At 38.4% G+C, this 23567-nt stretch overlaps 1 protein-coding gene across 7 annotated transcripts in view; it reads right to left on the reverse strand.

The window, feature by feature from the left end:
• The window catches only part of TENM3 (teneurin transmembrane protein 3), a gene marked incomplete at both ends in the record, with an annotated part of 305029 nt that overhangs the window by 74623 nt on the left and 206839 nt on the right, over positions 1–23567 (reverse strand). For all 7 annotated transcript variants that reach the window (XM_079534385.1, XM_079534384.1, XM_079534383.1 and 4 more), the window contains 6 exons: positions 626–826; positions 2218–2412; positions 2574–2675; positions 3526–3736; positions 9864–10078; positions 17394–17516. In XM_079534385.1, coding sequence (XP_079390511.1) covers positions 626–826; positions 2218–2412; positions 2574–2675; positions 3526–3736; positions 9864–10078; positions 17394–17516 — 1047 coding nt within the window. The remainder of the gene's footprint in view (positions 1–625; positions 827–2217; positions 2413–2573; positions 2676–3525; positions 3737–9863; positions 10079–17393; positions 17517–23567) is intronic.

Consider the following 23567-nt stretch of genomic DNA (forward strand, 5'->3'; position numbering starts at 1 on the left):
AAACTTGTATTTGTTAAGAGGCTGCTGTTATAAATATTTAGATAATGCTGTCTAACAGTAACTCCAGCCATTTTCTCCTGTTGCTTCTAAACTCTGATTATAGTTATAAGCCCAGTTTCAGACTTCAAGAAGCTTCCTCTACTTCTTCACCTCTACCAACTCCTTCTGCCCTTACAGTCTGTGCCTTTCCTCAAAAGCTGTTAAGAATTCATTCTTGCATTTGCATTGCCTTCAAAGTGGAATGCCTGAGTGCGGATTTGAAGAAAAAAAATGTCTTCAATTAGCTAGAGATTTTTAAAATGGGAGATTCTCTCTAATTTCACTGCTATAGTTGCTAACTAGACTTATTAGGTAAGATGACACTTAGATATATATATCGCACAAAAACATTCTGTACTTGCATGTGAACTAACAAGCGAAAAGGGCTAACAGAAAACAAAATAAATTATTTTCAAATACTTCACGTTCATTAGCTATTTTGAACCTTTGAATCAATTCAGAGTTCACGCTACAATCACCTGAAAGTCTTCCATCAGCCTGGCAGGTCAGATGTTAATTACATCACTGAAACGGTGCTATCCAAGACACCATAATTTTACAAAACATGAGTGCTTTTAACCCTTACCATTGGAGCAGTCTGGACCTGTCCAGTTGGGGTCACATGTGCAGGTACCGCTCTCCTGAAGGTAGGTGCCATGGCCAGAGCACTGGTCAGGGCACAGCGTCTTCAGAATTTCACAGTTGCTGCCCCCCCAGCCCGGGTTGCAGTGGCACTCGCCGTGGATGCACACACCATGGCTGGAACAGGCTGGGTCCAAGCAATCCGCTGCATGGAAAAGAGGAAGATCAGCTTAAAGATGTTGTTTCTAACAACGGTAACCATCTCAAGCCACTGCTTGGCTTAATCTGCACTTTAGGACATTCTGAAATGTGCAGCATTGAATTCTTAAAGTAGATTGAAGCTGAGAAATTCATCTTCACTTCATTACAATGAGTGAAAGAGAAAAGGAACAGCAGACCAAAGTAGCTTGGTTCCAGCCCCCCTCTTCTGGCTACAAGACAAAGAACCCTCTATTTCGTTTCTGACTACAAGTCCTAGCCAATTTCTGTTAGAATATGTGCAATTTTCTTCATAAAAACGTATCATTTCCACGCCATTTTCTGGTATTGTGAAATCTGTGTGTGGATATAACTGTCTTCAAGGCATTTACAGGCTGCCATTGAGTTAACAGAAAACCTTTAAAGTTTGCTAATTTTTCTGAAGTACAACAAGATTGGCCCCAGGTCTTGGGCTGCTGATCTCTATTTTGCCTAATCACACTGTGACAACTGTTGGATTACTTGCAATGCTCAGTATCAGCTGATCCAATCCAGAGCTATAGAGTTCTGACAGCTGTACAGGACTCTCAACTAGTTTCAGAAATAAATGAGTTGCATACTCTCTATCCTTCTTAATTCACTTTAATGTTCTTTAGATGACGAGATTTAATTTAGCAATTTGACTCAATAAAATGTTACACTTGTAGGGTCAATGGTCTGAAAATTTAATTCCAGGGACTTAATTGCATTACTTTGTACGTGGAGATCAATAAAATCAATTTCATTGAGGAAGAAAACGGCACTTTTTATTCTCTAAAAAAAAAAAAAAAAAGAATAGAAAATGAACTGTATTTTGCAGCACACCAGAAAGAATATTATTATGCGCATCTCTGGAATACAAAAATGACGTGCCATTTTTCACTGTGATGCATTGGAATCAGCACCTTCCACAGTGTGGTTGGTGGAAAAGATGGCTAACAGATGCGATACATTAATGATTTATTCTAGACTCCGAAAATTCAGTCAGTCTTCATGTACTCCAACATCTATTTTTGAGGTGCTTTCTTCTTAGCCAAAGAAAGTAAAAACTGGCAAGTAAAAGATATAATGTATTCTGGGGAATTTTTACATGGATTAAGAATAAGTGAAGTGTAACAATTCTGTAGCAGTACTAGCTCTTCCCAAACTTGATTTTTAGTATTATTAAATGATTTTTGAGGAAGCACTACGCAACAAGCATATCCCAGCGTATACGATACAATGAAAAGCAGATTTTTTTTTCCCCCCTGTGGTAACAGTGCAAATGATCGAGATCACGCAACGCTGATAGAACAAGACATGCCAGCTGGAAACCTGACCAGCAACAGCAGGTGCTGGGGTAAGTATTTGCTCCTTTACCTTCTTCACAGTTTTCTCCTTTGTACCCAGAGTTGCAGGCGCATGAGCCCATGATGCAGATGCCGCGGCCCCCGCACTGGGGATCGATGCACTGCGTTGCCGGCACGTCGCACTCGGTGCCCTTCCAGCCACTGTAACAGAGGCAGCGGCCTTTGGAGTACTGCCCATTGCCACTGCACAGCACCGGGCAGGCCGCTGTGAAATAAAGCACCATAGAGAAATTCAAATCAAGGTTTTCATCAAAGCTTTATAAACAAGAACATCTATGAAGTCGGTCACATGCCAATTTCTTTCTTAATGTATCTGTTTACACGCTTGCTTAGGCTGACTTGAGAGTAAGGATGGGGCTGATGTACCTCTCGAGCAGTCGGGGCCCAGAAAGCCAGGAAAACAATGGCAGGATCCTGAAACACACTCTCCGTTACCATGGCAATTCCGGGGGCATTCCACCACAGACTCTGCAGGAAAAGAAGCGGGATCACTCACTGGCCCCCAGAACCCGCCACGCAGCCACTGACTGACAGCACGCCCAGGCTCCCCGCGCAGTGTTTATGGTTGCTTTGTTTGAAGAGCATGCAGAGCTGTTATTTTCTATAGCTGTGCCTGTAATATCTCAGGACTTCACGTTCCAGCAGAAAAGCTCAAATTATAATGGTAAAACAATATGAGCTCTATACTCAAAATACAGCTCCGTGCTGCTTAGCAAACACTTCAAGACAGACCGCTCCTTTCAGCACAGCTTCGCAGCAATGTACGTGCCTTGTGCCTTAGACCAATAATTACAGTATATTTTCTGCACTTTTTTTCTGAGTAGAAAAAGAAACACCACGAGTGGAAAATCCGTGAAAAAAAGGTCATCAGACTATGGGTTTGCTGGGCTTGTTTGGCCTGGAGAAGGCTTGACAGAACCCTCATTGCAGCCTCCCAGGACCAAAGGGAACTTAAAAAAAGGAAACAGACCAACTTTTCAATGGGTCAATGGTAATAGAACAAAAGAGAATGGTTTTAAAGTAAAAGAGGGGAGGTCATAGATTAGTTGCAAGGAGGAAACTCTTCACTCACAAGACAGTGAGGGCATGGCTGCCCAGATCCGTGGGTGCCCCATCCCTAAAAGTGCCCAAGGTTGGATGAGCCCTGGGCAGCCTGAGCTGGTGGGGGGCACACAGTCCACTGCAGGGGCTTGGAGCTAGATGATCTTTGAGGTCCCTTCCAACCTAATACACTCTATAATTGTATGATTCCTAAAAATCCAAAACAAAACACAACCAGAGGCTGGATTTTGGCAAGAGCTTTGAAGACAATGCTTACCTATAATAATAGTATTAAACGACACCTGCTCTGCATTTTTCCCATCGTTATAAAAGGCCAGGTGCCAGATGCCAGAATCCAAATACTGGATAAACCCAGCTTCATGAAGGCTGACGGACCTCGTCTGCCGACCTGCTCGCTCCGCCTCGAGCAGAGTGCGCTGCTCCCTTGCGATCAGCCGGCTGCCATCCAGGAGCTCCACAAAGTCGTACTGCAGGGAACAGAAGGGAGTATGACATACAGCGATGTTCAGGCTTACAGCAATGGCTTTTTGGGGACAGGGTGATGAGCCTATCTCTCACAGCAAACAGGTGAAAACATCAGCTGAAATAAATCTGTGGTCATGACTGTCAACTGACTAACAGGTGAGAGTGAACTTTCAAAGTGTATTGCATGCACATAGGCTAACAGTATCCAGCATCAACCATCTATGTAGCTTTTTATTCATTTTTGGGCTAAGGATTAAATTGTCTGCTCACTCCTGATTTCAGACAGTGTGCAGATGAGAGGGATGAAAAGAAAGAGCTTTACTTCCACTCCTTCTAGTAGAAGCCCAGAAGGGAAAAATGAAAGCATTAAATATTACAGCTGGTGAAAATGACAACCTGACAAGAAATGGAAGATATCAAGTTAGTGCAGGGAGAATACTATTTTGCTAACAACCATGAGTGGGGCTCAGAAAACATAGTACCTCAGCTGATACAACAAGTAAACTCTTAAGATTTCACACATCTTTAACTAGTCCTATGAGCACCTGGGAGGTTGCATCTGCTCTGCAATGATTTACGCTGCTTGAAACTCCTAACTTAAAGGATGTATTTTGCATGTTTAGCATAGAAGGATCAATGTGTAGACAACAAAACTAAACATGGAGGAAAGTTAAAGGGCTTTGTTGTTTGCGGTGGAGAATCTGCTGGCCCTGCTGTGCCTGCTAAGAGTTTTGCTTTGATACCTGCTAATGGCAGGAGAGAAACTGTTATGTATAAACCTTCAATCTTTCCATGTGTTTGAGACCTTTCAAATGGAATTACGTGTCCAGGGCCCATTGAAGTAAAGGCCAGTATACACGATCAGTGATTCACCTGAGCTAGGTTACTGGGTTACCAGGACTTTTACATCCTGACTTATGACCTTCAGAACCTGCTCTCAGGACAAAAGAAAACATGATAGCCTTTGTCACAGGCACAGAGCTTAAGTACTTATGTTCTCATCTCGAAATTGCAGACTTGCAGGTAAAAATTCACCAGTACTGTAAAGATATTCTTTCCTGGTAATCTGAATAACCTCCTAACCATTCAGGATGTGAAAGAAATGCATAGTTATTATGCTATGATCAGCATCTGAGACACTTTTCCAGCTCCATCTGAACAAGTGGAACAGAACATAAACGTGATTAGTATGTGCAGGAGCCAGTACCTCGATGTGCTGTCACTTTGTGTGCGCTGCGCCACATGAAAATGAATGCAATCGTTTTGGGAGAGCACCAATTATTCAAAACCAGTCAACATTCTCATTTGTAAAAGAATTAAATATTTATATTATTATGTGTGAGAGAGAAAAACAATTTTGTCTTTTCCTCTCACCACACTCAAGAATACTTCTTCTTGCTCAAGCTGTTCACTAATGTTTTTTAAAAAGAGAAAGCCCAGGCAGTTTTAACAAGTCGTTTATGGATGTTAGGAGTGACCTTATAATTTGTATACTGCAGAAGCTCGTTTTTTATAGCAAAACTGCAGATAAACCTATGGTTTTGTTACAGGAGCAAGTGATTATACTACTTGATTGACCACAAAGAGTATACTAATGGCTGACAAGCATGGTACAATTAGTAATTTTGTATCTGCAATGTAATAAGGGCATATGTCATTATCAGAGCACTGTTTTAGGCTATATTTTAGAAGCTATACAGAGGGGAATTTACTGCTCAGTTTATCCCTCAGCAAATGATAATTGATCTTAACTCCTTTGAAGGCTGGTAGTTTCCTATATACACACACACACACATACATATTTATCTATGAAGAACAGAGTAACAGAAAAAGACTGAAAAACAATTATCTTTAAAAGTAAAAAGCACACTAATTTTATTTTCCTCCAATGATACTAAACTAATTACCTTTATATTGAGTTTAAAAATTCTGATTTGCTCTAGTACTCCATTCACTTCTTGTTTTAAACCAAAGTCTTTTATTATTATTATTATTCTTAAAGTCTCTTTAAATAAACATATTGATTCTCTGGCTGCAATGAAACTGACATTTTTAGAAAGTGTCACAAAGACTTTCAGGTTCACACTGATTGGGTTTTGAATGGACAGTCACTGTCAATTATTTCTGGTTGATTTATCTATGATTCTCCAGAAAGAGAGAACTACGCATCTCACACTGGTCTGTGGCACACACAGGCTGTGCTTGAGACTGATTTAGGTACTTAAGGAGAATACAGAAAAACAACCAAAAATTCTGTCCTGATCACAGTATCTCACAACATTTTCTGCATGTCATATCCCTATTATTTTGGGAAATTATGGGAAAGGAGATTTGCATTTGCTGCAATGTGTTACCATATTATAATGAAATAATAAACAACTTATAGATTTAGCCCACCCTGATCCAAGACAGAGGTGTGAAGACTTACTGAGATCTCTCTCAAGCTCATTTCTCCCATTCTTTCATTACAACTGTCGCAGTGATAGGACAATTTGTATCAGTGGCTGTACAGCTATGCAAAGAAAGACTCCAGTTTCCTTTTACTGTTTGGTTTAAGCATACAACAAAGAGGTGCACAAATAAGTGAATGGTCTAGAAAGCAGCAGTGGGGAAGAAGGTAACCAATGTCAAATGCAAGGTGTGCGTATGGAGAGGAGGCAGGTTCTTATACAAAGACCTAAGCTTGAAGGAGCGAGCTACGGAAGACAGAGGCATGTGCTTATAGATGTCAGTTATCATAGGAAAATGAGCAAAGAGGGGGACAGCTGGTATGGATGCTTTACAAATGCTGGCATAGGGCAGGTTCTCAATTATTTAACAAAAGATCTGAAATATGAAACACTGGCGTTTCAGAAAGAGGCAGCAGTTGCACATTTGCATAAATTTTGCTATTAGCACTTGTCACTCAGTGATAGGAGATAAGGGCAGATAGCATTTAAGAGATGTAAACATAACGTGATGTATCTATGGGTGAGACCTTACTTTACAAAGTCTTCATGGAACAACCCTAGCTTTACACATCTAGTGATGGGCTCTGTGCCAAGCTATATCATCCTGGAATGAGATCATGGAGTTATGGTAGACAGTTCTATAGATACATTAGTTCTACAATCAAAAACATAAAAAAAAAACAAAAACAAAAAGCCAAGCAGCAGACATCACTGAGATATTGTACAGAACCACAGCAGCTTGAAATATGCTATGTTCTGTGCTATACTCTCATCTCTACAGGCTGCAGTAAAATTGGAGAACATTCCTCCCCCCCCAAAAAAAGATGATCAGAGGACTAAAACAGCTTTTGTACAAAGAAATTATGAAATAGGCTAGGAAATTACAGCTCCTTCAGGACATTACAAATCATGAGTGGCACTGAGAAGAAATCAGTGAGAAAATCTCCACCATCTCCTCCAGAACACTACTGACTGGGTGTCAGAGTAAAGCTACCAGGTGGCTGTCTCTGAGGGTATCATGTGAGATGTATAATTAAGCTGCTGACTCCTCGATGCAAATGTCACACGTGCTAAAAGCTTCCACTGGTTCAAAGGTGTTTAGGAAAAAAATATTTCAAAGATTATAAAACATAAAGAGTGCACCTCTGACTCAGGAAGTCATTCAGCCTTAAGGTGCAGGAGGCCAGGACCGTATTCTAGGAAGAATAACCCCAAATCTGTCATCTGCTCTGTAGATCTGCTAATGGCCAGTGTGCGCTAGATGGGCCTTTGATCAGACCCAGCATGGACATTCCTGTGTTTTTCTAACATGTTCCTATGACCTTTGGAACTGCGTAAGCTCCCTTGCCCAAAGGAAGGATGCAGTGAAGCCCAGAATTAGCTGTTATGCTGCTGCTGTGTCTGGCTCACAAGTGAAGTGCCTTTTTAGTACAAGCTGTAAGGAATAGGGAAGTAAGAAAATAACAGATTTAAGCTTTTAACCCTCTCGATATTCCATTTCATTTGATAGTGATTAAGACTTTGTTTTGTTGCAAAAAGGTCTAAACTTCAGAGAAACATTTCACCCTGCCCCCTCCATCTTATCCATCTAGTTATCTCAGGCTCCTTAACCAGACATGACTGGGGTCAGGCCATATAAACATTCTGATAAAGCCTGCACTCTAGGGAATCTCTAGCAGCCCTACAAGTTCACCAGGGCACTGATAAGTAAGCATGCCTAATTCTTCAAGATATCAAGAGTCAAATAGTTTGTGAAAAATGCTCTAGTTATATACTAGACAAATACAGAACTTCACCTATATCCTGGGAACAACATACCCAAAATTCACAGAAACTACAGAAGATGTACAGGAAGGATTTGTGTGCGATTCTTTCCATTGTACCATAGGTGAACATGGATAACACTTGCACACTAGGAATTCAAAGGGAAAGGGGTCTGTGTGACACAGATGATGGGAAATAGATTTGGTTATCTCCTTTTCCAAAGTTTTTGGTTATAGGGCACCTCAGTTTCAATCTTTTGCAAGGATAAAGAGTCAAGTAAAGATCATTTTTTAAACTCATACCTAATTGTATAATCTTTTTTTTCTAAATGCATAGTCCCAATTAGCTTCTTCAATTTTATTCGTCCTTGTTACACATGTATTTCCTTAGCTTCTGCTATTATCATCATCATTAGGATGGCATTTGTATTCCAAACCCCTATGACCAATGGCTGATAATTTCCTGAGTCAATTTTCTTTGAGCTAGAATGTCTTGTGCTAGTTGTCAGCCTAGGGGTAAGTGTTCATTTGTGAATGTTTGAAGAGAATCCATTTAATCATTTTTAAATAAACTTAAGTTCTTTTTCTGCCTTCAATAAATTGTTTGTTGTTTAATGGAAACTAAACCAAAAACAAAGTCTAATGTAGCATTCTGTGATTTTAATAGCATTTAATAGCATGAAACTCCTTTGCTGATCCTATCACGTCTTCCACAGTTCTCAACTAAATTTCACATCTGCATGAGACAGTACCTGCTAAAAATGTAATACAATTAGGAGTAATTCTATGTTTTTTAGAATTTATGCCTAAAAAAAAAAGGAACGAATTTCGGTAGTATAACAGCACATACATCAGAATTAAAAATAAGGATCAAGTAAAGAAATTAAATCTTATAGTTAGGAATTTAATGTTGTGACTGTGCATATGGCATAATCAGTCAGGCTTCATTCCAACTCTGCCTATAGGCAATCTTATGAAGGTAAAAAAAAATAATCAGTAAGATATTACATAATTCCATAAATGGTGTAGAAGTGCATGAGCTCAATTCTCTTTTCAAGTAGAACAATGGTTCACAGCTAGCACTTGGACTAATAGTGAGCTGAAAGAAATCTGAACTTGGAGGGTCTTAAATCGTACAAATAAAATCTGAATACAATTGATTCTAAAATGCCTTTTCAGACAATGCTTCTCCCTTTCTCCTGCCAATCCAGACGACTATTCATTCTTTTAGGCTTCAACTCTCCTATAACTATGGATGAAAAGTGTTTCTTTGTTACTAGGCATGAGTATAATAAAGTGCAGTAAAAAGTCTCTTCACAAACCTGAGGGGTGAGCAGACTAATCCTTCTGGGACAGACAAGAACAAAGTTTTAAGACACTTCAGATGCCTAGTGAAAAGTGACACTTTTACAACCCTGATCCACTGTATTACCATAGACACATATTGCATACTTCTTTATTTAGTGAGACACCAAGCTATAAATTCTGTAGCGTTTTCTTGCAGAATAAACTGAAGCTTCTTTAAAATACTATTTTCTTCCTGCTTGCAAATTGGACGAATGTGGCCACTGCTAGGCACACATGACCATACATATGGCCATAAGAAGCTCTATTAGTTTACTGAGGTTTTAAAACAAATGTCAACATATCTTTAAAAGTACATATAAATTCTGCATGAAACAACTCCATATCTAAAGCATCATTGGTCACAGCATTCAGACAGCTCATAAATAAGAATCTTCCCTTCTCCCTGATGGCACATTTCAGATCCCATCACTTACAGTATTATAAATGTTTTGTACATCACATGAGATCAATATGTAAAAAGCAAAAATCAGCAAAACGGAAAAGATACAAAATAACCAAAGTCACAGTTTTCAGTAACTTCTCCTACTTCTAATGGAAGCAGCTCTCACCTGAGTATGTGATGGTGGTAAGCCTTTTCGGCCATATACTCCAATCAATGCATCTTTCTGAAGGGATATATTGAATTTTAGAAATTGTGGCTGATCAATAAAGAGTTGTGATCTCCAAAAAATCCCAGGGGGAACTTCTTGTATTGCTCTTCGGCCTATATCGAGTTCTCCAGAATCTATAGTGTTGTTTTCTTGTGCAAATCCCCCTAATTTTCCTGACAGGTTAGAATAATAAGAGAGAAAAAATTAGTATTCTTTTCTTATTCTCAGTCACCCTTCATATGAACTGTCAAATATTTAGAAGCAACTCAGATAAAATGCTCCCTGACAATCTTTCTGAATGTAAGTTCCCGGGGAATTCACTGATTCAGAACTAAAAAAGCAAAAACAACACAAATATCTACAAAGTAAAAACATTTTAAATTCCCTGAACACAAGCCTTTCTGCTTTGGGATTTATATTAAATACATACATACATATACATATATTTTTTTAACCAAAGTATTTAAAAACACAGAGTTTTCCAGCATAAAGACTCATTCTAAAAAAGTGTAAGGAAAAGGGAAATGAGGTAGACAGATTTTAAGAATAACAAACAGAACTAGTCGAGACAGCTAACAGAAACAGTCTTTTCTACATCAAACATTTGCATTTGTACACAATTTTAACAGATCTAGTTCACTATGTTTTGTTTCTTTTTTCTCCCAAAAGAGAAAGGCAATGTTTCATGTTCCATTGTGTCTACATCCTTACACCTTTGATCCCCATAGCACCTTTGTCCCCTGGGTTACCTGGGCCTCAGCCCCAAACTTGTTATCACCTTTTCAACACTGCTGCCTCCTGAATAAAATGCGTAATAACATGTTGAAGTCTGCTATTTCCACTGTGTTCTATATTACAAAAATGTGTTTATCTGAAGGTTTAATCATGAGGAATAAGAAAAAAGTACGGAAGGGTGTTAATGATCTTCCCCTAAAAAGCATTAATGCAACTATCAGTTAGCCTTAGGAACCCAGTGACAGCGATCTGGAAATGCCCAGAAGAAGCACAAAAGATCTTAACATGTAAAGAACTCACAATTTCAAATGCTGACATTAAAAAACTAGCCTATGGGTCGTGGCTTATCGAAAAAAGAACATAAATCATAGACTTTACATATTCCCAGCAATCTTTTTTTTTTTTTTTTTTTTTTTTCAAGCAGGTAAGTGAAGGCAAGAAATATCTATGCATCTATGTTCCATCTTGGGTACAGAATGGTATCATCCAATATGCCTAACTCTGTGATCTCACAGTGATGCACTGTGAAACGAATGGACGGGGCAGAACTGCACAACCGAAGCTGATAACTGCAGGGAGCTGGGCTACATCCTATGGATAGCACAAGTCTGGGACAACTTGGCATCCCATGTACGCAGACCTTAAAATCTGGCAAAGATTATGGCTTAGTTGGGAGAGCATCTTCCCACCTGCTAGATTTGCAGGAAACAGAACTGATACACTAATAAAAACGGCTTAGACGAACTGCCACCACCAGCTTTGAAATTCAGGATGGCTTAGTAAGGTATGCATGAAAGCCTGTGTGAAGCCAAAGGCCCAGAGCTGTGTCAAGGGACCATCTCTGTGCCATGTGCTGCACAGAGGTGCTCCTGGAAATAGAGTCGAAGGTTACTACAACCCAACAGAATCAGTGCTACCAGACCTAAACAAAGCTTTGCCAAAGAACTTGTCTATCAACACATATCAATTCCAGACTAAGTAAGTAACTAAGTAGCTGGCTCATCAAGTTGAGCCTTGTGTAAAAGCAGTATAAAGAAAAATGGAATTGTAGTTACAACCTTACAGCTCACTGGTTTTTTTACCAATTCATTTTCTTTATTCAGCAGCTAGTCTGTTATAAAGATTGAATGAAATGCATCTGAATGTGATAAGCACGTTCAAATGATGCTCGCTTGTTTGCGTACAAGCGTTGTAAAGAATTGACAACACTTCTGTTGCTGCCCTGTCTTTTATGTTCAAATTCTACATTATTCATCATTTGAGGAAACAAACTGACACAACCTTTTTGCAAACATTTAGGCTGGAAAAAAAACCCAACTAGATTAAAATCTGAAATGCCAGGTGAGGTCACAGACTGATCCTCTCCACTTTCTCTGCATCCAAGATGAACACAGGCTGCTTTTGAATTAAGCAGACACAGAAGCACTACTTAGAGGCCTGGAGTGGGGGCTCATCTCACCACCAGAGCTATACCGCAATACCCTCATAGTTGCTGAAAACATCTCACTTACAGGAGCATCATATTGATTAGCACTCAGCTTTCAAGAACCAGTGAAATATCTGATCTTGGAAGAAACTTTTTTTTTTTTTTTTACTCTCTTCAGGCTGATGCTTTTCTAACTTTGGAGTTAACCTTTCGCAATATTTATACTTTTACTAGAAGATAGGCCTGTATTTACAAGGGCTGCTCTGAAATTAATGTCTGTTATTTTAGTATGCTGGCAAATGACATCAGAGGTGGATGCTGGTGGGAGGGTAGTAGAGATTGCACCTTTCCCACCAATATCCTATTACATGTTGCTGCTGTGTGACAGATGGTAGCAGAGGAGCAGTCTGATGAAACGGTGTCTGACATAAAAGTGTGGGTGGAGCAAAGGTATGTCACTAAATTCCTCCATGAGGAAAAACTTGAACTCATCAGCATTCATTGATGCTTTCTGAATGCTTATGGAGACCGAACAGCAGACACGAGCACAGTGAGGCAGTGAGGTGGTATGTTTTAGCAGTGGTGGTAGCAACAGTGGGTCACCTCCACCGGTGTAAATTTTTACAAGAACATCATGCAGGCTCTTCTTCAACTCTGACAAAAATGCAGAGTGACCGGTGGTGACTACACTGAAAAATACTGTTCTGTAGTTGAGAATTTTCACTATCAAATAGTCTTCTGACTTCCATCTGTTTGGATCAATGAAAGACAGACTGCATCACAGCAGTTGTGAAACAGTGGTCACCTCGGCTGGTGCAGATTCTTATATGCACAGCATGCATGCAAGCTCTTCTTCAATGCTAGTGAAAATGCATAGCTAATGGTGGTGATTATATTGAAAGATAGTGTTTCGCAGTTGAGAATTTGCTCTATCAAGTAGTGTTATTGTGCTCTTTGTATCTGTTGTAGTTTCCATGGAAACAGATAGCGGGCATTACCTTCAGAACAACATACGCATTATTGCAATTTATTTAAATGTTTCTTACCACTCTCTTCAAACTGATGCACATTTGGTTGTATAAATTCACACGCTGGTGCCTGGTAATCACTAAACAATAAACCCTTGTTTGCAGTATTGATCTGTGACTTCCACTGTTTGTATATTGGAAATGAAAAACAACTACCTCTTGCTACTGAAAAGATGAACTAGATAGCTTGAACAGGTGTGCTTTTTCAAACGCACATTTTGTCCAATATGTTAGAAATGCCTACCACTGGGCTTCAGCAATTATCCTTAGCAGGTAATGATCTTATCAGCCCCCATTTTCTTAACCAAAACCAAGATACTTTCACCCTTTTGCCACATACCTGTTTAACATCATACTACCTCTCAAAATTATCACTAGCTTTCTGTCTTCCTTAAAATGGGGCATTAACCAGTCCTTTTCCCTTCTGGGAAACGGGCACAAGAAAACGTCAGTAGTTTCAACATTTCCTTTTCATGTTTTAAATTAATAAAAGTTCTCACACAGACCTTTAAATCCAAAGCTTTAAATCCAAATATGAAATGTCACATTCATTCACACAATTCCATAATGACATAACAGCACAAACATGAAATCCATTTTTAAAATAGCTTTCCTCTTGAATATTTTCTGTTTCACAGTACTTCTTCTCTACCTCCAAAACCTTCCCAACACCTCTCCAAAAGATAATAGCAAATACCCTAAGTATTTATAGGTTAATAATATTTACATCAAAATTAGCAAATATATTACTAAATCTACTAATAATTTACAAAATAACTTGCTATACCACATACTTACGATGTATGCACCATTATATTAAATACTCAAGATATAATGATAATCTGATGTATAATGGTTAATTAATAGATCAAATATTTGCTACATGTATTATCTGTAAATTCTGTTCTTACTGTGTGAGACTAGACAATACCTTAATCTAAAGAAATATTTGAAGCAATAAACAAAATTTAATTTACGTACAAGAAAAATAGTTCAGAAATATATCAAAAATTACATGAAGCCAAACTCTCCTTCCTTATTTGCAAACACTCTATAGACTGGTGCAAGATGTTCTGTAAAGAACTGAGCATCTACACCAGAGAATAAAAATGAGTGCATAATCAGAACATGAAAAAGCTGAACAATAATTGCTTTATAGTGCCACACATAATATCATTTTCTATTCTTCGTAGGCAGCATTAATTAAAATATCAGGTTGCAAGAATGGATTTACAATCAACAGCATATTCACCTACTCCACTGAATAACCTTGTATTTAGAGGTTGTTTTTTTTTCTTTCTGTGAGACACTGATATATAATCTGCAAAAACTACTTCAACAAATGAAATCAAAATCCTCCAGAAAAACAAATTCAGAACTACAATTTTAGAAAAAAAATGAACGTAACAATTAAAAGTTACTACATGTTTAATTAACATTCTGTACTATAAATAAAAAGAACCCTCAAAATCCATTGGTTGCAGCAAGTATAATATATTTCAATGAGTATAATCTCAAAACTGCACTGAATTAAGCCAGAAGAAATGCTCTTTTCCCCATATATCATTTTTCTCCCTTGCATTTAAAGCAAAATGAAAAGAACAACAAAAAACAAGTCAACAGTTAAGCATATGTTATAAGGTATTTCTGAATTGCACACTGATTTTGTAGGATGTAAAAAAATAAAGAAAGCCAGTGACGTATGAAATGTTAGCATGTGTTAGAATATGGTGTCTAAACAAATTTTCAGTTCTGTGTTTCTTAACCTTTCTTTTATGCTGTCTGGTTATAAAACCAGGTGAAGCACCGTGGTACCTCAAGTAGGTGCTGAGATGTGATTAAGCATGGCTAAAAATGTACTTTGGAGAACCTCAACTGAAGTGCCCTCTAAAATTCATCTTATAGAAAATACATATCCTTATGATACCTTATGCAGCCCTGAATCACGCCTGCCTAGATAAGCAAGTGATACATTGGCAGCAGTTTACTATTTGAACAGAGGAAAGCACAGGGAAAGAAAAACAAACCAACCAACCAATAACAACAACAAAAACAACAAAAACAACAACAACAAAAATCCCTCACCACCTAAAAAACAATCCACAAAAGCAACAAACAAAAAAGAGAAGGCTTGTTCAGAGATTCAAGCTTCATTTAACTAATTATTTGCATCCAAGGATGATTTCACATGCTTTTACTGTCAGTTTATGACTAGCTATTTGTAGGCAAACCACAGCTGAACTTTCTCCAGAGGTCAGAAGAATGCATTTTAACATGTAAGCTTTACTAATTCATCACACAAAGTATCTGCACTTCTGAATGGCAAATAACTATCTAGGATCCAAGCCACTCACCTGAGGACTATCTATTTTCTGACCCAAGCTAGCACTTTTTTGGACTACTTCAAATTCAGATAAGACTCATGAAAAATGAATGGCCAAGGTATCAAAATCAAGGCTTTAGCAATTCTTCCTTACAATTTCTTGTAACTAGCACGATAGTACGAGGGCTCCCTCCTTAAATTTCTTATCTAGTCATCACCACACCTTCTACTTAACTTTCCTTTTGTGGTTTAAAATGTGTGTATTCTCTGGTTCGTCTGCTGCTTAGTATTGACGTGTGTTGATAAATGACCAGTTACTATATTCTGCAGAGGACAGCATTTTAGCGGTAGATGAAATTAACCCCATTCTTGGACTGTATTTAAGGACTCAAGGAAGGAAAAAACCATATTTGATATATTTGCTATTTTCTTCTATTTCCGAGGCAAAGTATATTAGGCTTTAATTTATTAAAAAAAAAAAATACCAAGGGGGAAAAAAACAATTTATATTTAAAAAACAATTAATAAATTATTTTACAATAGAAAAACGCATTGGCTTCTCAGAGCTGAAGACCAGAGAATGATGAGCTGCCATTTCAGCATCAATATTCATTAACTGTACAGCACCTTTTTACTATTCATTCAAAACAAGTAAGAACACAGAAAGAGTTAATGAATATCCAAGTACAAGAAAAAGGCAGTAGGGTAAAGGAAATGAAAAACTCCTACTAGAGAAGTTTAACCTGTTTAAAAAGATGACAGAAAGAATGATTCAAACTGTATTATTTCTATAACTTGGAGCTGTGATAACTTGAAAAATTTTCAAGATGTCAAGTGCTGGCAGATGCTTCCTCCTCCTCAGCGGTAAGGAGGTCAGCTCTACCTTGTGAAAGGGAAAATGGATTTTTCTGTAATGAAGCAAATACTGCATTCATCAACCATTTAAATCAAGTTTTCCATTCAAAAACTATTGATTTTAAAGCCTCTGTTAGCCAAAAGTGCATAGGCTCCTAAATGTTTTGAGAATCTTAAAGGGCAACATGGAAAAAGGTCGATAAAAAATAATCCTGTTATGTGGTTTGTATTTTAAAAGCTCCTACAACAAAATTATTTTTTGTTTTTTATTTTATATATTGGAAATAAAGTTTTTTATTTTATTTTATATATTGGATGCATGATTCAGGCTCAGTATTATATGTAAGACATTTTGAGAAAACACATGAATATATTAAAAGTGACTTACTATGTTTCAGAGAGAAATAAAAAAAGGAAAAAACCCTCATTGGCTACAGAAAGAAAAGAACAAGAAGTATTTAACAGCAAGGTCATCACGCAATAGGAAGCTCCTTGGTTACAAGTAAGCTACGCACAACTAATGAGAACCTTTGAAAATATGCAAATTCCCCTGCAGAACCTCTTGTGGTGCCAACCCTTCAGAAATGGACTGATTATGTTCCTCTGTCACAAACAAGGCTTTAGTCTGAAAACTATCCGGAGTTCACTGAGATTCACAAAGATGGCATCAGGTCCCCCTTATGAAACAGAGTGCCCCGTCACATCGGGGACCCTGGCTTTGCTGTGGCCATTTCCGCAGCCTGGATCCCAAAGGAAGGATGGTCGCTGGCCAGCCTCAGCACCATCTCACCACAATGAGATGTTTTCTGTCCTCATCCAAGAGGGCATGTAAATTCCCAAGACAAATTTTGGTTGACAACCACATTTCCTATTTATATCAAGATTACCACCAAGGATTCATTGTTCAGTTCACATGTTTAGTTCAGGTGTTCTCAGTTGAAATACAACCCCTGCTTAGTGTCTGCATGGCTATTTTGAATTACTATTATTCTCAAAGGCTCTGAACTTCAAATAAACAAAAAACGTTAAAAACTGGTGATGTAAATAAAACACAAAGAAAGAAAATGCTTTCAGAGAAGGAAATGCTTTCAGAAGGAAAGAAATTGGTGCATTTCACTTACCGTTTTCTCCAGCAGGTACTGTTACAGGATGTGTTGGCACAGTATCAGAATTCACTTTTCCATTCTCAAAAGTATCGTTTTCAGTTTGCTGCAGCTGCCAGTTGAGGCCAAACAGATGCATTGCTGGTGGTAAAGGATACAGTTTATTTGATGCTCTTAACCACAAAGACAAATTGCACAAATAATGGCTTTCCACGCTCTGCAGCGGAAAAGTCATACATTAAAAAAATTAAATTACAGGAACAAGCATTCACAGAATAATAGTTCAACTTAGCAATGGCAACTAAGCAATTACTACCACTGTCCTTTAATGATACAGTGCTTTCAGTGAGTGCAGCTGACAAAAAGCTCACCATTCTCCCATTCTCATTTTGAGTCTTTTACCGGTCCCAAATCAATGTTCAAAAGGGTAGGCAGTAATTATGCCCTTTCTCTTTTTCTCTTTTTTTTTTTGCTGTCATTTTTGATCATTCTAAAGAGACAAATCATTTAAGTAAGCTTCTAAGTGACCTACTGAAATGATTTCTGCAGCGCACGGATCTGTTCTGGCTAGTCAGAAAGGGAAAACAACACGAGAGGAAGGAAGATTCTGTGGACACTATAGGGCTAACCTAAAACACTAACACTCCTTTCCATTCTGTTAACAACACTCTGTTTAACTTTAAACTTTGTGCTCATCCTGCATGCTAGCCTATAGAACAAAGCCAAAATCATGAGCAGAGCTGTAGATGCTGGGTACTTAGTTGCTGTGGTAATGAAAATGTGTAAGGTAGCTTCTGAAGTGCTTAATTCCCCACAGTCACGTTCATCAAAAGATGACATCAAGTTAACATGTTCAGTTATGATAATTATAGAAGCCAGAGCCAATCTTCCATGGTGTTAGGGGAACTATCAGGGAACTCTAATGCCACCAGGCATTAATGAACAAATCCCGGGGAGGAATAACACCAGGCACCAGTACATGCTGGGGGCTGCTTAGCTGAAAGACAACTTTGTAGAATAGGACGTGAGAATCCCAGTGGTAACCAAGTTGAACACAAACCAGCAGTACGCCCTCGCCACAAGGAAGGCTAATGGTGTTCTTGGCTGCATGAGGCAAAGTGTTGCCAGTAAGCCAAAGGAAGAGATCCTTCCACTGTACTCAGTGCTGGTGAGGCCGCACCTGGAGTGCTGCACTCAGTTTCAGGCCCCCCATACAAGAGTCAGAGTAGAGAGAGTCCAATGTAGGACCAGAAAGATGATGAAGACACTAGAGCACATTTACTACGAGGACAGGTGTAGACTGCTAGCCCAGCTCAGCCCAGAGAAATAGAGTTTCAAGGGGATCTCATCAATGCCCATAAATACCTGAAGGGAGAGCGCAGAGAGGACGGAGCCAGGCTCTGTTCAGTGGCACCCAGTGCCAGGACCAGAGGCAGCGGGCACAAAGTGAAGCACAGGAGGCTCTCTCTGAACATGAGACATCACTTCTGTGTGGGTGACAGAGCACAGGCATAGGCTGCCCAAAACCTCTGCCTGAGCAGGGGTTTGAATAGATCGACTCAGAGGTTCTGCCGATCTCAGCCATGTTGTGATTCTGAACCCCACAGCTAAACTACTTGAGCAAAAATATGGAAAAAATATCACCTCAATGATAAAGATACACACAACATTTAAAACTTCTTGCCATCTAATGGTCTGTTTCATTTTCTTCCAATGACTCTATGATACCACCAAAAATTAAATTTATTCTAATTACTCTAATTTGCTTTCAGCATAATTTGAGTTTACTTATTCAACAACAGCAGCAATATCCAAAGGTGGAATCATCTTTCAGTACTACCAGGGAGTAAAAATACACTGGAAAATTTTTCTCTGCTAATGTATTTTGACCATCAGTGTATCATACAAGGAAGATGATTCACTACATCTTGTTTCTTCTGCTTCTTCTGCCCCTGAAATAGATCACTGCTATAGTCGATGTTATTCATTCCTTCTATCCTAAAGATAAGCAATTCTTCATCCTATTTAGTTTCATCTCTAATCTTGCAGTCTCTCTGTATTAACCATGGCTACTCTTAAGACAAACAGACTACTGTGGCAGTTTAGTTACAGAGACAGCAAACATTGCAGAATTAAGACCATCTTCACCAAGTGTTTGCCTTAATCTGCCCCCCTCACCACTACAAAACAAAACAACAGATTGCACCCAAAGACCTATTACTGAATGCTTCAAAGACTGAAATCCCTAGTAGACATGACATATTCTCTTTGTTCCAAGTCTCTGACTCTAGTATTACTCTTCCTTTTCAGACTTTAAATTGCCTGTCAAAGCCTGATAATGTAGGATCTTCTGTGACCCTAAAACCTTATTTCTTTTTTTTTTTCCCCTGCCACCTCTTGTTAGAACATAAATCCAACCACCACCATTCTTGGCACATTCCTAAAATTAGCCATTATTAGTTCAGTCACACCTTAGCTGAAATTCTTGTTTATTAATCATCTGAAGATTTTATCTGTTTAATATATTTCATCAAAATCCCAAGAATCAAATTCCACTATCTGATATATTAGTTCACTGGCAGCAATGAAAAACAAAATATAGTTAAATATGATTCAAACTTGGTATGCTTTGCTTCCTGTATTTTACAGGAAAAAAAAAAAAAAAGTGACGTTTATTTTGAAAGAGGTTTCTCTAGATGTGCATCCTTACCAATCTCGTGAGCTTAGAACTCCACTATCAGCTCTGTCTGCTGGTACTACATATGTGCCCTGCACTTTCTTCATTCTCTGCTGGAAGGTCAAAAGGGGAAGACCTGACATGACCTTCTAGCCATTCCCTCATAATCCTAAACAGTTGGAATTTGAAGTCTTCAAAAGCAAGGACTGTGGGATCTGTATTGATTACATCTCAAAACAAAACATAGTTACTACAAGGTAAGTGACAATTACCTTCTCTTTGAGCTTGTGCCTACGTGCATTGCACCATTGCTGTCTGTTAGAGATGCTAACAGTTGTCTCACCAAAACACCATTTTTCTCTCAACTTTAACACCGAACTAGAACCAAGATCAGTAAACAACATTTAATAAAAATGAACAGGCTGATACGTGCAGCACTTTCACAAATTTTGCTTAATTAGAACATTTTTAATGCAAACCAAAAATGTTGCTTGAGAGTTCTAAAGACAATCCAAAACTGACAGCGTGTGCTAATACGCTAAATAATTCAACCATCTTTTTGATTGAGCTCTATGGAATTTAGGGAAGCCTCATTCACTACAAACAAAAAGGAATAACATGAAAAAATTATGCCAGTCAGTGCAGGATCCAGATATCAAGACATAGACCTCAACTGTCTTAAGAGATATTAACTTCTAAAAAATAGGTGAATTGACTGATTAAGACAAATTCAAGCTCTATTTTATTGATGCATTGCTTCTAGTTTTGGTTTTAAATTGTCTCTTCTCAGCCAGTCATCTAAACAATAACAAACTTTAGGTCCTTCGCCGTCCTTGTTATGAGGACAGTGAGGCAACTGCTAAATATTCATGATGCTCAACAACCAGAAGGCAGTATTGGTACTAGTAACCCTACATTCAGAGGGCAATTCAGTAAAGAGTCTGAGACTGTCAAGTCAAATGTTATGAACTAGTCCTGAATTTGCAGAGGTGGAATGATTCAGGCAGACTGCTGGAGTGTACAGGCTGCTTTGTTTTTCTCAGGCCTAGAAAAGGATGAAGAGATTCTTCCACCTTTGAGATAGGGATGTCAAAAGTTCAACTTTTTTTCCCTCTACTTCTGAAAATTTTTTCTATTAGGTTCATAGAAATGGCAAGTCCACTTTTTCTTTATAAAGAATTTGACAAAGGAAGCAAAATTAAACGAGGAATGTATTTTCCATTTGCCAGCTGTTATTTTAATTGCAAATCCAATGTAAAGCAGTTTATTGATTTTGAATTGGCTGTCAGTTCTTGTTCATTTCTCTTCAGTTTGGCATTTATTTGGTGATAGATAATGATAATGAAGACAATGGATCTCTCCCAGAGCAGCCAGCTCTGAGGCTGTAATTAGACTACCAAACCAGTAAGGGTACTAACACTGGAACAACTTGCAATACTGGCACATTTTTGATGTCAGCAAAGACTTGTCAGAGAATGTTAGATGTCTCTACCAAGGAGACAGTTTGTGATGGTTGTAGTCACAGAACATAACAATTCAATCCAAATGACCCACAGCTGCAAAGAAGGGATGAACCCTCAGGGAAAGGGTGAAAACATAGAATGGTGCAATTGCAAACACGTCCACAATCCCATAAGAAAAAGGAGGCATTTCTTAATGAAGATTGGAAAGACTGTTCCCATTGAGGAACAGAATGGCTTTTTAAGCACAGAAATAGATGATGATATTCTCTACCTATTCTGCCATTTCAGTACACACCTCCATTCTGCAAAATAATCTCAAGCTACCAAATAGGAGTTGAGAAAGTACTGTGGGACTGACAGACTTGTTTAATGTGGTATTTTTATTGCTAGCGGCTAGGATTATCAGCTTTATAGACAGCCTTTAGAGTACAGTGGTAAACAATGAAGATTTCATTCTCTTCAACAGGATAGGAAGAAGAAGCATTAGAAGAAAGTCCTCTGGGATCTGTGCATAAATACAAAGTCAGTGTCTGGGTGGTGCTGGTGGATACGGCTGAATTCTCAAAAACATGAGCAATAATCAAATGAACAATTCAGCTTTTCTTCCTCCCTTTATACTTTTCCAGAGCAACACAGGGCCTATATGCCACAAGAACTGGGATATTCAAAAGATTCAGAGCTCAGATTACAGAAGTGCACTTATGCCTACAGCAGCATCAACAAAAATGCTGTTGTTCGTTACAGGTTATCAAGTAATCTTACCATCTGTCACTATGCAGTGTTTCTAAAGGGTTTCTAAGGCTTTCCAAACCATCTTAAACTTCTTTTTCAAGCTTGGTTGATCTTACCTTTCACTCTCTGTATTCAAGGTCTAGTTCTTTGATTTTAAAACAGCCTACAACGACTCCATTTCCACTTAATAATTAAAAAAGCAACTAGATACACATTTCATAACAAATACTTGGAAAAAAAAAAAGACTTGTTCACACTTACATAAAACATTTTACAAAAATCTGCTTCAGGAAAAAGAAGTTGATTCTATCAAGCCCTTTCATTCTTTAAAGGCTGTCAGCCTGTTTGTCTGGTACGCTCATTTCTCAAGCAAGTATTGCTGCACTTGATGCATTCTCTTTACAAGCAACCTGTTCCTGAGGAAACACACTGTATTATCATTTCAAAACTCTCTTCAAGACTTTCTTCAGTAAGCCAAAAAGAAACAGGTTCTCTTATTAATAGGTAGTAAGAGAGGAGGAATATTTACCTAACTATGTGACAAAACTAGAATAGTGAGAATTGATGACTACCTGCTGAGCCCTGCTTAGGTAGAGGTTCCCTTCACTGCCTTGCTCGCTGGCTCAAAAGCCTCTTCTGCCAAAATTATGAGAGGTACAGAAGAGAATGGTAACAGAAAATCACTTGAAGACAACAGAAAAGCAGTTGGTAAAGAAATCAGACAGATGTTATCCTCCAGCATCCAGAATGCAGCAGCTATCACTTTTTTTTGAGCTGTCACCCAATAGGTGAGCTCTCAACAGAAAAAATCTGGACGCAACTATGAGTACATATACTTTGTTGGGGTTGACGATTGGTGTCAGAAAGCAAGCATATTTTTTATTTCTAGGAAAGAGTAGCAATATGTAGTAAAAATCAGAGATCCTTATTGGTCAAAATTCAAGGGTGTTCTTTCATTAGCCACCAACATCAACCTTATTTTCTTTAAAGTACTATGGTTGACAGGCACATACAAAAAACAAAAGGCATAGCAAACACCCTATACACTGTGCAAGTGAAAGCATGAAACGTGCAGGTGCTAAGGGTGAATAAGCAAAACTGTATGCATATAAACAGAGGCTTCAATCACAGAAGTAGCCCAACAGTAACAGGGTATGTGTCTGAAGTACCAGTAATCCAACAGGCAACATTACAAATTTGTAGATGTTGTCTTCAGAGAAAGAACTCTGAAGGTGACAACGCATTTTATGAGAGTAGGAGAAATTTCCAAGACAGGAGGGCTCTTTTAAATAGAAGGAATCAGAACTGGGAAATGAACTG

The sequence above is a fragment of the Tetrao urogallus genome, assembly GCF_951394365.1.
Source record: "Tetrao urogallus genome assembly, chromosome: 4".
In the NCBI taxonomy this organism is placed as follows: Eukaryota; Metazoa; Chordata; class Aves; order Galliformes; family Phasianidae; genus Tetrao; species Tetrao urogallus.